We start from the raw sequence: 13,674 nt of genomic DNA, 5'->3' as shown, positions 1-13,674 counted from the left end.
GTGCAATTAATATAAAATTACTCAAATTAATAGTGTTCTTGAGTGTGTGGGCATGCCCGTGTCTCGCTGCATGTTAAGTACGGGTGTGGATTTACGTTTGCCCCTTATTGTGTCAGCTGACATGATTCACAGCATCATCCAAGCTGGTCTGCAGTGGCTTTCTAGTCAGAGGCACAAAGAGAGGCAGCTCCCCATCGAGCGTGGCTGTTGCTTCCCTGTCCGGCTCCTGGCAGGCACCAGGCATCTCCATCACACTCTAACTATAGCTGGCATTGTCTGAAGACATGCAGAGAAAAGGCCACACACAGGTTTTATTGAGAAGCCCACACACACTACCTAACAGGTTTTACGGCACTGAGCATTTTCCCAGCAGAGAGACGGAGATTTATTTGGTATGGCGCAGAGATGCACTGTGACACACATACTGGCAAAAAGCTAGGGAAGATTTCCGACACTGACGACGCCTTGAACACCTCACTTGCCTTAAATGAGGCATTTCAAAAGCAGTGCATTTTCCCATGCTGCTGCCCTCTGAATGTGACCCAGATGTGTCATCAAAGTATCTGTTTAAAGCTTACACAAAGCTCTGAAAAAAGGTGTTTTTGGTGTTTTGTCTCTATACATAACATTTACTTGTGGCAGGCTGGGAGGATGTGGCTCAGTGGATAGTGTGCTGGACATCGAATCAGGGGATAGCAAGTTCGAGTCCCCAAATTGCTCCTGTGGGGATTGTCCACAGTATTGAGTATGTAAGTCGCTGTGGATAAAAGCGTCTAACAAATGACCTGTAATGTAATGTAATGTAATCTACGCCTACATGGGTTTCCCCTCTTTTCCAGAATATTCCTGATTTCTGTTGGCCCAGATTGCAACACATGGATAACAGCCAGACCACAGGATGGAGGTGGACACAACCTGCCCTGTCCTCCCTCCTTTCTTCATACTCCCTGCCCGTCCGTCTATCTTACTGTCAGACTGACTCCCCACTGTCTGCAGTGGTTTTCTCCCCCTCTGCTCTAGAACATTGAGTCATGTCTGAGCTCTAATGTGAGAAGAATGAAGATTGGTCTAAGCAGCCACCTAAAACAACATTTTAGATATTCAACAAACATTATCAGACGGATACGTTGAACTGTTGTAATGGCGTCCTATCTTGACAGGAATTGCACGTTTTTACATAGCATGATGGAGATGAAAAAAAGAACAAAAAGCCCAGACATAGTGAAAAAGGAAAGATGAGCTATAACTGACAGCTGTTGTTTTCTTGTCCTTAAGGGGCAGTAGGCAGTGAGTATGGCCTGTTTTCCTTTCACTCTACCAGTTCCTTCGTTGCACAGCCTGAGGCCGCTCTCTGGTACGAAGCACAAAGACTAGAGATAGTGGCAGCCCCGGCACAACAGGACAAACTCGGACTCAAGCTCAATGGCTCTGATGTTCTGGTAACACAAAAGCATACAGAGGCAATGCCACAAGGCAGTGACTTTACATGACCAACTTAGATCTGCTGGAATGAGGAAAAGGATGCTTTCTGCCTGTCATTGTATTTGGTTGTGTGGCTGTTATGCAAGTTTATTGTCTAATGAACAGTACACAGAAAAACAAGTGAGAAAAGAGCACAACATAGAAACAAATCTGCATTTTGGCATGAATACGTTCTGAATCATCTTTGTGAGTTTGGACTGGGATAAAGAGACAACGCTAATTACTGCACACACACACACACACACACACACACACACACACACACACACACACACACACACACACACACACACACACACACACACACACACACACACACACACACACACACACACACACACACACACACACACACACACACACACACACACACACACACACACACACCACACACACACACACACACACACACACACACACACACACACACACACACACACACACACACACACACACACACCACACACACACACAACACACACACACACACACACACACACACACACACACACACACACACACACACACACACACACACACACACACACACACACACACACACACACACACACACACACACACACACAAGGACCGCGACCCTGCAGTCAAACAGACAAGAGTAGGAACACTACAGAGGCTGTGGCTCTAAAATGTACTTTATAGGTTCATCATTATGTAATAAGAATTATAGATCCTTTAATCTAATAGACTGGATCGGTATTGTTAATGAAACTGACCCTATTAGCTAAATGAGAATTTAAAGAATGACATGTCTGCCTCTAATCTTATTCTTTTATTAGAGGAAAGTAGTTGTTATAAAAATTAAGCAAAACCATAAACCAACAAAACAAACATCCTCTCTTTTTTAACACTTGGACTGCAGTCATTTCAGGGAATTGGACTTTGGCTATGGTAGCAGAGTTTCTGTTTTTCCTGTATTCTGCCTTGTGTTATAACAAGCACATTCAATGCAAAGCTGCTAAAATATTGAAATGTGTTGAGTTCAGCTTGACCAAAGCTGCTGTTCATAGTGAGACTCCACAGTTGAAAAGGTCGGGTCAGATCTGGTTAAAGTAAAGCTAATCACCGTATCTATTTACATCTGAATTTACACCTAATAAACCAGAATATTTTCCATAATTACTTATTTGATAATTCAGATTTTTCTGTGATTAATTTGAAAACCCTTTTGCCACTAATTGTTGTTATTGTGCATGTTTTCCTGTCCTTGGTAGAAATAAAAACTATAGTTTTCTTTTCAGGATGGTGACTAATACAAACTATGTCGCTTAACCAATTTCAACATTCAAATTCAAATTCAAAACCTTTATTTATCCAGGTAAAATCCCATTGAGATCAATGATCTCTTTTTCAAGGGAGACCTGCAGCAGTAGGTTCCACAAGAAGACATAAAACAGAACAACAAAAGGACATCATACAGCAAAATGTACAGGGATTACAATTTACATATCTAACCACATGTACAGGTACCACCAACAGCATCTGATTTTGTAGCATCCAACCGAGCTTTAAAAACATGTAGTGGTACTAGCTTGGTAATTTTCCATTCTTTTTGCAGACTGTTCCATGTTAGTGGAGCTGCACATCTAAAAGCTTTCTTCCCTAAGACAGTCCTAACACTTGGCACATTTAATAAAACCACAGCATGCGATCTCAGGCAATAAGTACTTTCAATTCGCAGAGAGATCAGGGAGCAGATATAAGATGGTAGTTTATCCAACATGGCTTTGTAAATGAAAAAGTACCAGTGACTGAGCCTCCGTACAGTAAGTGATGGCAAAACCGCCTTGGTATACAGGGTACAGTGATGCGTAAGTGCTTTACAATTTGTCAAAAATCTCAGTGCACTGTGATACGCAGCATCTAACTTGCTCAGGTAATTGGCAGGTGCATTCATATATAACAAATCACCATAATCCAGCACAGGTAAAAAGGTCACAGTGACTAGCCTTTTCCTGGCCTCAAGCGAGAAACAGGACTTATTTCTGTAAAAGAAACCTAGCCTAACCCTCAGCTTTTTAAGCAGGTTATTTACAAGAAATTTAAAAGTGAGACAATCATCAAGCCAGATACCCAGGTATTTGTAACAGGTAACCACTTCAAGTTGTATTCCTTGCGTAGTTACAATATCCAAAGCAGTCTCCGGTGTATTTTTAGAAAAGAGCATTACCTGCAGACAGTTTTCCTCTTCTATTCCCTCAATAGTTTATGGCAAATGACACCTTTCTATTCACTGCCTGCCAGACTTTGTTCTGGTAATAACACACAAAAAGAAAAAGAGCCCAGTGTGGGAAGTCAGCAGAGTGCAGACAGTCAGGGCAGCCGTAGAAATAATACTAGCCTTTCTTTGATCTCCATGCAACTGTGCTGTCCAAGTTGTTGAGAAACAGCACTGGCCTGGGAGCCAGCATTAACTGGGAAAGCTGTTGTTTTATCACTATGTTGTTTTTTTTGTTTTGTTTTTTTTAAATTGTGCTTGGGTGCCACATCTCTCTTTAGATTGGCTGATGTTGATATCTGGCCCTTTAGTTTTCACAGGTGTGCAGAGCAGTCTGGTTGAGCTGTAACGCTGCACAGCATGAAAGATATGAAGTCACACACTCGACCTTGGCCTACATCGCCTGCTCTATTTATTTAAAGTTGTAGCCTTTTGCCAAACAGGGGTCTTTTCTCTTTGTTTAAGTTTAGTCTGTGTGCAGGCCACTGGCACTGTCTACAAAAACAACTCGATTCCCCTACTAAAATTGAGCTTTCAAAAACAGACCTGCGTTTTGATAGGATCAAGTCGTTTTTGACAACCATTAGTGTAATTACAGATACAATTCAAATTGACCTTAATGAACATATCCTTATTTAAACCCTACCTGCTCTCCAAGGACTATCATTACAATTACTGTGTGGAAAAATAGAAGGCTGCCAGCTACAAAAGCATCAAGTACACAACCTACATTCACAGGTCATACTCTACTTCAACACTAGATTGGTGGGAATAGATAAAACATAATCTGTCGAATGTTTTTTTAGTGTTATGGATCATAAACGTCCTGTTTTTAATCTGTAAACAGTAAAAGATGTTGGTAAAATGTGGAAAGTCATGAGCTCTGGGGTCAGTTTCCTGTACCAAGTTATCTTTGCCTAGTATAAATAAGCAGGCAGTGTTCCCTCTCTCTTATCTACATCCTAATTTGCATCACTTTGCACATGACGCAGAATATGAATGAACAGTTAGTACTTCCACTACTTTCCCTCGATAAAGATACCATAAACCCTTGACAAAATATCAGACTACCAAGCAGAGTAAATTCAACTTGACTCTGATGACAATGTGTCAGAAGAACCAATCTCTTAGAACCAGAAATCTAAAAGCTGAGTCAACATGAGGGCACTGGAGGAAGAATATCCTATATTTGATTCTGTAAGAACATGTATAAACTCTTTCAACTGCATAACTGTCCATGTGAATGTGACCCCGATCTCATCATCAGTTGGGCACACATGACTGAGCCACTGCAATCACACTGGACACGGAGTCCACCTCCACAGCTCGCTCCTTCACTCCTCTTTGCTCACAAATCTTTTGATGCGTCCCATTTCTTCCCATCAGTTGCTCGTCCCCTCCCCCCCCCCCCCCCCCCCCCCATACTGATTGTGCCTGCATGAGAAATGTAGAAGTGTCCCAGTACAAAACTTCCCTCTGTGAAGTGACTCCCCTCCCCCATCTGTCTACAAACTAGTATTTTTCACTGCAGGTTTTGACATTGCTGGCTCCCCAGATAACCTTCTGTAGAGCTTGAAATAAAAGCAGTTAAGGTAAAACAATGCAACAATAGAATCGATTTGATCTTTTACTATGCTACTGGTAATAATCTACTTTTATAGGTCATCATTACATAACATGCAGACTGCCTTTTTACTTATTAGATTAACAATTTTTAAGAATGGCTCCTTTCTAAAGTGGGCACAACCAAATGTAAGGATACATCGGTTTTCCAACAATTCATCAATTTGGGTTTTAATAAAGTACAAGGTGAGATATATTCAAATTGAAAACAGCTCAATATACATACCAATAGTTTTGCCTTGATGAAAATACAATACTTGTTACAATGTAGGTGCAAATAGTATTCCTTTAAAAAGGATCATCTCTTAAGAGGGTATCGCTCTTTGACAAATGGAAAAAATACTATATGGGTAATTGAGAAATAAGGACCTACATTGGATTTTTTAATAACAACGACAAGTTACTCAAAAACATTCAGAGGCATTGTTGCAGTAACATTGAACTTCCTGGTTTGAATGCGGTAACTTGCCCTCCAACTATATCTACACTCAAAGGCTATTGTGTATTGTTGAGACTAAACCACAAAGTGTTAGCTTCTGTTCTGTAGGTGAACTCATTTTTAAACAAGCGTCCATCACTGCCCTCGGGGACTAACAGGTATTATCAGCAGGATTGTTGCTGTGTCGCCACACGACTGCTGCACATGCTCAAGTGATCCCAGCAACAATGGCCATCTAAGCCCAGAAGGAGGGTGTCAGGTAGATAAAAGGGACCCACACACGTTGAAAGCTATTGTTACATGGACAAATGTACACACACGGCCAGTCACTGAAACGTGTCTGTTGACAGCATAACGAGGACGGTCTAACTTAAGAAGTTAAATACAAAGTTTAAAAGTTTAGTCATTTGTTTCTATTTGCATGTACTCTCTTCCTTTTAACTTTCTCCTACACTTCCTTTTTGGGGCCCCCACCTCTCTTATATTCCCCTTCACTGTATTGCCCCCCTTTGCTCTCATTGTGTTTCATTTTTTACTTCTATGAATGCCATATCAATTCTTTATTGGACAGTGTACCCATGAACTTGTTTTAAAATCAGTTTGTGTGGAAAATGATTATAAAAGAAAAACAAAGTATGTTTTACACATTGTAACAACTTTTCAAAAGGAAAATAAGAATATGTTTTGCCTTTCAAAAAAGGACATAAAGAGACACATATAAACTTTGTGGCTTAGCTGTCTGGGAGCAGCCTAATTAAATGTTGTTTTCCCTCTCACACTCATATGCATGTGAAAGACCAGTCCAGTTTAAGTTACTACACAAAATGTCCCTTCTTTGACTAAGTGTGAGTCATAGTTTTCTTTAATCTGGGGTGGTCTGCTGACCGGGACAGAGGAGATGCACGATGACACCACTGACCTGTGCTAACAGGCTGGTACTGACTGATACAGTCACTATCTCACACACACACTTTCTCGTGCATGTAACATACTGGGTGCAGGGCAGCTCTTCTGAGACATGAGGTACTCACAGTAAAACACACGCCTCTTTGTCTGGCGACTAACAATAGACTGCAGTGAGGCTTAAGATGCTCAGACCACTGCAGCAGCATCAGTCACAACAGTGCACATTCCTCTGCACCACATCACCAGGTCATGTTTACACCACAACAACACAACAAAACTACAGCGCAAGAGCTTCGTCCTTCAACAAGGATCAGCTCCAATATGCTTTATGGCATTTGCTCGGTACACAATAATCTCATGGGAAGAGACACCGCCGTTTAAGATGCAATTGGTTGAAATCCCATAGCAAACATAAGTGTCAGAATGCTTGCATCTCTGCGTATGAACCACAAAGACACTTAGGGTCTCAAGACATCATTTAAAATGATGACATAATATTATAAAATCATGCAAAAATGGATAGTTTGCAAACATTACATTTATGAATCAGTAGAAATTATAAAAAGTTAGACAATTCACAATCAAACTCTAATTTTTACATTTGAAATCTCTACTGTACAATGACTTAATTCAGCTGCAGCCATACAGTATGAGTTTTAAAGATAGTGAATCACACAATAGAGGAGTCTGGTGGGGCCTCTTAAAGACCCGAACCCTATTAGTTGTTGGAAATCTGCGCGGTGGCTAGCTTTTGTATTTGAATCACGAGACGACAATTAAAACAATACCCTGGAGTGTACATGTTCATTACACAACGGAGGGAGGGACATTCCATGAAGGATTGAGGTATGAATAGATGTGAATGGTGATGGATTCATTTGTATGCTCGCTGGATGGCTGGCAGGCAGTCAAGGCCCACTCCAGACTTGGGATCAAAGAGAGGGAGATGGAGAGAGTAGGACTGGTTCCCATTCAGGGTACCGTGGTCTCTCTCTCTCTCTCTCTCTCTCTCTCGCGCTCTCTCTAGATCTTTTGTCTCTCAGTAATGTCTGGTATGCTGGAATACAGGCTTTGCTCAATGACCTGATTTCTATGGGGCTGCCAAGGCACCGGCCTGTGTGTGCGTTCATCTGCCTGCAAGCCCTTCCTCTGGATAAGACAGAGGACTTAGCCAGGCAGACAGATACAGACTGAGAAAGATCCAGCCAATAAGAGGGCAGGAAACTCAAAACACACACACAGAAAGCCTTGCATGAAGTAAACAAAAAGGCCTTGAGTTCCCAAAGTGGGAGGAGAGGCATAATTGGAGGAAATATTCTGTGGGGAAATTTGATTCGAGTCAGCACAATAATTGCGGCCCATTGCAATAGATTATTGTTTTATAGGTTTACCAGTTCAAGGATGATTCAAAACGAATACATGAAATGTGTATTTAAACAAACCAGTTACAAGACACAATGTTGGAGAAAAAGTCTAGCCTTTTAATGTCTCTATAAACGATTTCTGTGTAACTGATTATATAAAAGAGCCACAAAGAAACCAAGCTGCCTCAAAGAAAACCTACCTTGTCTCTGTATGAAGATCCTGAGTAGTGGATGAGCCGTTGACACCGCCTTGCAGAAGTTGTCGTCGTTGTTGATGGGCAGCAAATCACCGTGGATGTCAGCATAGCCGATCATCACCTCCATATTGGCGATGCGGTGAATGTGCAGGATGAGCTTGTAAAACTCTTCGAACTTGCCAGGCTTGATCCGGTCCACCGAAAACCGGCGAAATTCTGCCCCATACTGAAAGGAAGATCAAAAGAGAGAGGACATTAGACAGGACCGTCACCAAACAGGAAGAGGAAGCCGGGATTTCCTGGCTCATGTACTTATCTAAAACATCTGACTGGCACACATAAATGAACAGGGTGGAAGTACGCAGAGCTCAGCTGCGGTCCTGACCTTACGGACAATATGACACAGGGTAGGGAAACTGTTTTTAAGCACAATACAAAATGAATTTGCTGCAAAACTTTGGAAAACTGGTTTCAACAGAGCCAAAGTGATACAATTACATATTACACTCACACAAAGCATGCCAAAAGTATTTATGGCACAGCAAATCACATTTTAGAATAATTCAAAATGACTGACTCTTTTAAGAAATAAATGGTTTTATAGCGGAGGTGAAAACATTTAGCACACTACTCTGCTATACATTTCTTTTATTCAGATGTTGTTTCGCACCTCAGGCCTCGACAACATGACTTTCTAAATACAAGATATTCATATGGAGAGATATCCACTTATTTTCTTCTTTCAAGACTACTTCCAGTTCCCAACATTATTCGTGTGCGTTACGTTCTTTCTTATTTGAAGCCGAGATGGGCTAAGTTGTCTAAAACGCCTACAATAACGTAGTAAAAGAATGATTTTATGAAATAGAGAAAGGGATTTTTTTACAAAGCAAATGCCATATATTTACAGGAATAGTTTGCCTTTTTGTTCAAAGTTATGAGGGGAGGTCGATCACCCTCTCATTTCTGTGATTGTGAAGCTACAGCCAGCAGCCGGCTAGCCTAAATTAGCAAAACAAAGGAAACAGCTCGCGTGGCTGTTAGAAAGTGACAAAATCCACTGAAGCTCACTGACTGACATGTTGTAGTTCTTTTTTGTTAAATGTATAACACCCATCCTTTAAATAAAAAAATAAAAGGTAAAAAACCAGCTGATAGTTGGTGTGCGTTAGAGGTGTTTAAGTTACCTTTAAATAAAGTCTGGCTATCTGTTTCCAGCCTGTCTGCTACCTGTGGGTTCATGTCAATCTCAATCAATCAATCTCAAAATGGGAACTTTTCCTTTACTCTGTGTTGTTACTCTGCCTAGAGATCACAGCATTGCAAAAACAAAATGTCAACTGCACACAGCATGTAAACAGCAGGAAAAGGGAAGAGGGTTGCTGCACAATAGAACAATACAGGTGGATGAGTAAGCTGTCTTGCTAGATATGAATGACACTGGCTGGCTGCCTCGCCTCCCACAGGAGCGCAGACTTGGAACTATTGTGCTACAGCTTTCCCGTCAACGAATCACCAATGAGAGCGTGGCTGAGGGTCACAGTGGGGTCATCATGTGACTCAGACAAGAATGGACTTGAGGAGCAGCGATACAACCGAGGCACAAAAAGCCCCATAAAACCACAACACACAACTGCAGCAGCACTGGTGTCTGGATCACAGCGGTAATTTGTAGACGAAGGTGCCGTTTGTAACTGTAATCATCAGATCACAGCGGAGGGAAGCTGACAGCGAGGGGGGGAAACAGGGATGATGATCATGTCGCAGCAGGAGGGAGGGAGAAAAAGTGCTGACGCTGAAGCAGAAGTGGCAGTGTACTGACTGGGAGGTGAAGAAAAAGAGCGGGGGATACATTAACCCGCTCTGTAATTAGAAGATGACATATGAATTTAAGAGGAGGCGTGTAAGGTGACTAGGGGGATGCCAGGTGGGTGTGTGTGGTGTGCTGCCAGATTCACTGAAGGAAAATAACCAAGGCTGCAACCACCAATTATTAATATAGTCAATTAATCTGTTGATGATTTTCCGGATGAGATGTTTGGTGGGTAAAAGGTCAGAAAATAGTGGGAATGTCGATCAGTGTTTTTAAAGCTTATGATAACGTCTATTAATATCTTGACGTGTGAATATATTCAGTTTGCTCTCAGAGGTAAAAAAAGACAGAAAATATTGACATTAAAAGACGCTAGAAATAGAGTTTTTAGTTAAACTAATTAGTAGATTATCATGTTGGCATTTTAATAGTTGACATCTTATCTATGAATCCTTGCAGCTCTAAAAGGAAAACATATGAAGCTGCACTTTGAAAGCGTAACTTGGATTCCAGTTTATAAAAACAACCTTCTTTGTAAGATGACACAACAAGTTGATAAACAGGTTTATCCTTCTTCAGGAGGTTTATGTGCTTAACATTTAGGAAAGTAAATCTCATTCACGACTGAACAGTGACAAAAACGGCCAGGCTTCAACATGTCACAATTGACTTAATAATAATGAAAGTTCTGTACATCAGTAAGCTCCGTCGTTGCTCTGAATCTGAATGTTCCCTTTGCATCGTGATAAGTCTGAACAATCTGTTTTCACAGAACTCGGCCCTGTGGTATGAACAAGTCTGAACACGGATGATTAACCACAGGCCCTCTGCACAAACCCCGAACCTAAGAATACATCACTACAAACGTGACATCACCTGTCTTCCCGGCCTATCAGTTGGAAGTGATGTCAACAGGTTGAAACACGCCTAAAAAATGCTAAACTCTGACACACTGAAGAAGTGGAACATAACTGACTTCTGTCTTTCCTTCTTTATCCATTACCTTACGCAAGAGAGCGACGAGTCACCTGAGAAAACACCTACAGGTTATTGCAATTAAACATCAGCTGCTATTTATCGTGGAGTGGATCAAGCCTCACACTTCAATATGCTAATGATGTTTTGGAAGAATAAAAATAACTTGAAAATCTGGGTGAATCAAAGTAAGGGCAGAGGGGGATATCCCACCCAACCCCCAACATCCCTTCCAATATCTCGGACTCTGATAAGAGCTGAGGGAAACCAGCTCCTGGTCGAGGCTCCATGACAGGCAGCCAGACACCTCCAGTGTTATCCTGATCAGCTTATCAATGGGACAGTTTCCCCTGGGAAAACCAAACGCTAACCAGTGAGAACCGGGACATAACCGGCACCACACTCAACTGAACAGACAACAAACACACCAATATCACTCCTTGCCAAGGAGTCCTTGGTAATCTAGTAGTCGATGTGTGAACACTAAACTTTGAATGTTGTTTTTAGGACTATTTTCTTACTAGCAAAGCAGAACATATGAAATGTATATTATTTTATTTATTATGGAATTAGAGGTGATAAAGTACAGCTCATAATACAAAGCAGGATTTATTTATGCGCCACAGAGAGCAAAAGAAAAACAAGCATGCAGTGCTTGCTTTTCTTTTGACTCATGAGTTGCTGGTATGTATGTTTTTCACAGTTTTAGAGGAATACATTGATTACTATTTGCAAAATACGTTTTTCTAAAATTTCAAGTAAGGCTATATAGAGAAAGCTGTGCCCTAAAACACTTAACTTGCTCTTAAGCTCTAAAGTTTCCTAGTTAAATGTAAAGTCACAGTTTCTGTAGATGTCTTCCTTGGCTTACTTTTTAAGAGATCTAGAGCTCAAGTCCTGATCCCTGTGACTCAGGCGACTTACTCAAACGTTCTAGATTTGCTCATTACAAAACCAGAGAACAAAATAACATGATAAGAGGGATATCTGATCCAAAAAGGGAAACATGTGACTTTGTATGATAGTGAGTCAGCTGTGATGACGCTGTGAAACCTGCCCATTTCTAGACAAGCAACTTCTGGCCTGTCAGACCCACCTATAAACAAGTGACCACTCCTCTCTGTGGAACAAACACAAACCACCCTGCCTCAAAATAAAAACAAAGCTCCTCCATGATGTTATTTGAGCATCCTGGAATAGACCTGCCCTTCCTTTCTCCTCAGCCACCACCAGTGTCTTTACCCAGGTCACCTCTGAAACTGGGAAGCCAAAAGTGAAAAGACCTCTGGACTGAATGAGTCACTTCTCCATCTTAATCTGGCATGTCAACTGTGACTCAGGAGCTCCTCCTTCATACATGTGCTGATACTCTTATGTGTGCTGGTATGTGTAAACACATCAGATGAATGCCACTGTAGATTGTTATCACGTAATGGAATTTATAGAGAAATGTTGGTGACAAGAAGTCCTTGAGAGGCATAATTAAAAAGTGTTCACTGTGTGTTCACTTTGTGGTTAGGATTAGTGACTTTTGTTTATTTGGGATGGTTTTAACTATGCCCAGTTGCTCTATATAAAGCTGTCAATTCTGTAACCAATTATAAAATACAGTTTTTAGACTGAATGCAAACTCTTGATCAACTATATACCCAAGGACTGTTGTAGTTTTAGTGTTTGACTAAGGAAATGGTCCAAATTCAGTTGAACTGTGCTCATATTTGATAGTAATTGGTGGTCTATATTACATAAACCTAAATTGTAAGATAGCTGTGGTCATTTACTTGTTGGTTAGCTTAATTTATGCAGCTATTACACTGTCAGCCTCTCTCAAACTACTCCAAACAATGAGGCTGAAAGTATGCAGGGCAAAAACCCGAAGTGAAAGCGACTAATGTTGCAAAAACATCCGATTCAACAGATAACACCTTCTCATTGTAACAAATGCTGTTGTTAAAGAGAAAGAAACAATGTCAAACCAGTTTTTCCCATCAGCTACGTGACAGAGAGGGAAGGAGCCAAATCAGCACAATCTGCATGCTCGGAAGTAAGGAGACAATAATCAGTGCAAATTACAGAAACATCCAGAAACTGGTGCTCGTTCATGAGCTGGAAAAGAGATTTGTCAGTGAAAATGAGAAAATCTGTGTTAGTTGCACAAAGTTTGTCCGATTTAAACCAATCTCCGTTGCGGGACGACCATGTGAACTCTTCATTTTCTCCACATATTCACATTTAGAGTTAGAGCCTATAACCTCAAACACTCACCTTGCTTTTCACTTCTACTGCGTTACACTCCGCATTCCGCAGAGGTTGCGACTTATTAAAGCTCCGATTCATTTTTTATGGTTGCAGTTTTTTTCTTTTTTTAAAAGTTCAGCCGCCTTTGCCCGCAGAAAAGAGGGGCTCTGGTCCCGGGGTGTTCTGCTTTAAAATCCTCCCGTTTCGTCTCCAGTAGAGAAGTTTGTGTCTTCTTTAATTTATTTCACCTCCTGGAGTTTCCTTTCAATGCGATCCGTCAGAGTTCAGAGAGGACTTCACAGCAGAAGAGGAGGTGAGCTTCTCGCCGCGTTGACTTGGGACTGCGAGTTAAGTTTTGAAATGACATCAGCCCTCCTAAAAAATTGGATCCTATGGGG

At 41.2% G+C, this 13,674-nt stretch overlaps 1 protein-coding gene across 1 annotated transcript in view; it reads right to left on the bottom strand.

Moving 5' to 3' along the window:
- Positions 1 to 13,642, bottom strand: part of pard6gb (par-6 family cell polarity regulator gamma b) — a 30,504-nt gene extending 16,862 nt beyond the window's left edge. Inside the window, exons 1-2 of the mRNA XM_034200955.1 lie at positions 13,304 to 13,642; positions 8,254 to 8,476 (exon numbers count right to left, since the gene is read on the bottom strand). Of these exons, the coding sequence (XP_034056846.1) occupies positions 8,254 to 8,476; positions 13,304 to 13,375 (295 nt within the window). The 5' untranslated portion in view covers positions 13,376 to 13,642. The remainder of the gene's footprint in view (positions 1 to 8,253; positions 8,477 to 13,303) is intronic.
- Positions 13,643 to 13,674: the final 32 nt, after the last annotated feature.

The sequence above is a fragment of the Gymnodraco acuticeps genome, unplaced genomic scaffold (assembly GCF_902827175.1).
Source record: "Gymnodraco acuticeps unplaced genomic scaffold, fGymAcu1.1, whole genome shotgun sequence".
NCBI lineage: Eukaryota > Metazoa > Chordata > Actinopteri > Perciformes > Bathydraconidae > Gymnodraco > Gymnodraco acuticeps.
This window is presented reverse-complemented; position numbering and strand designations above follow the sequence as displayed.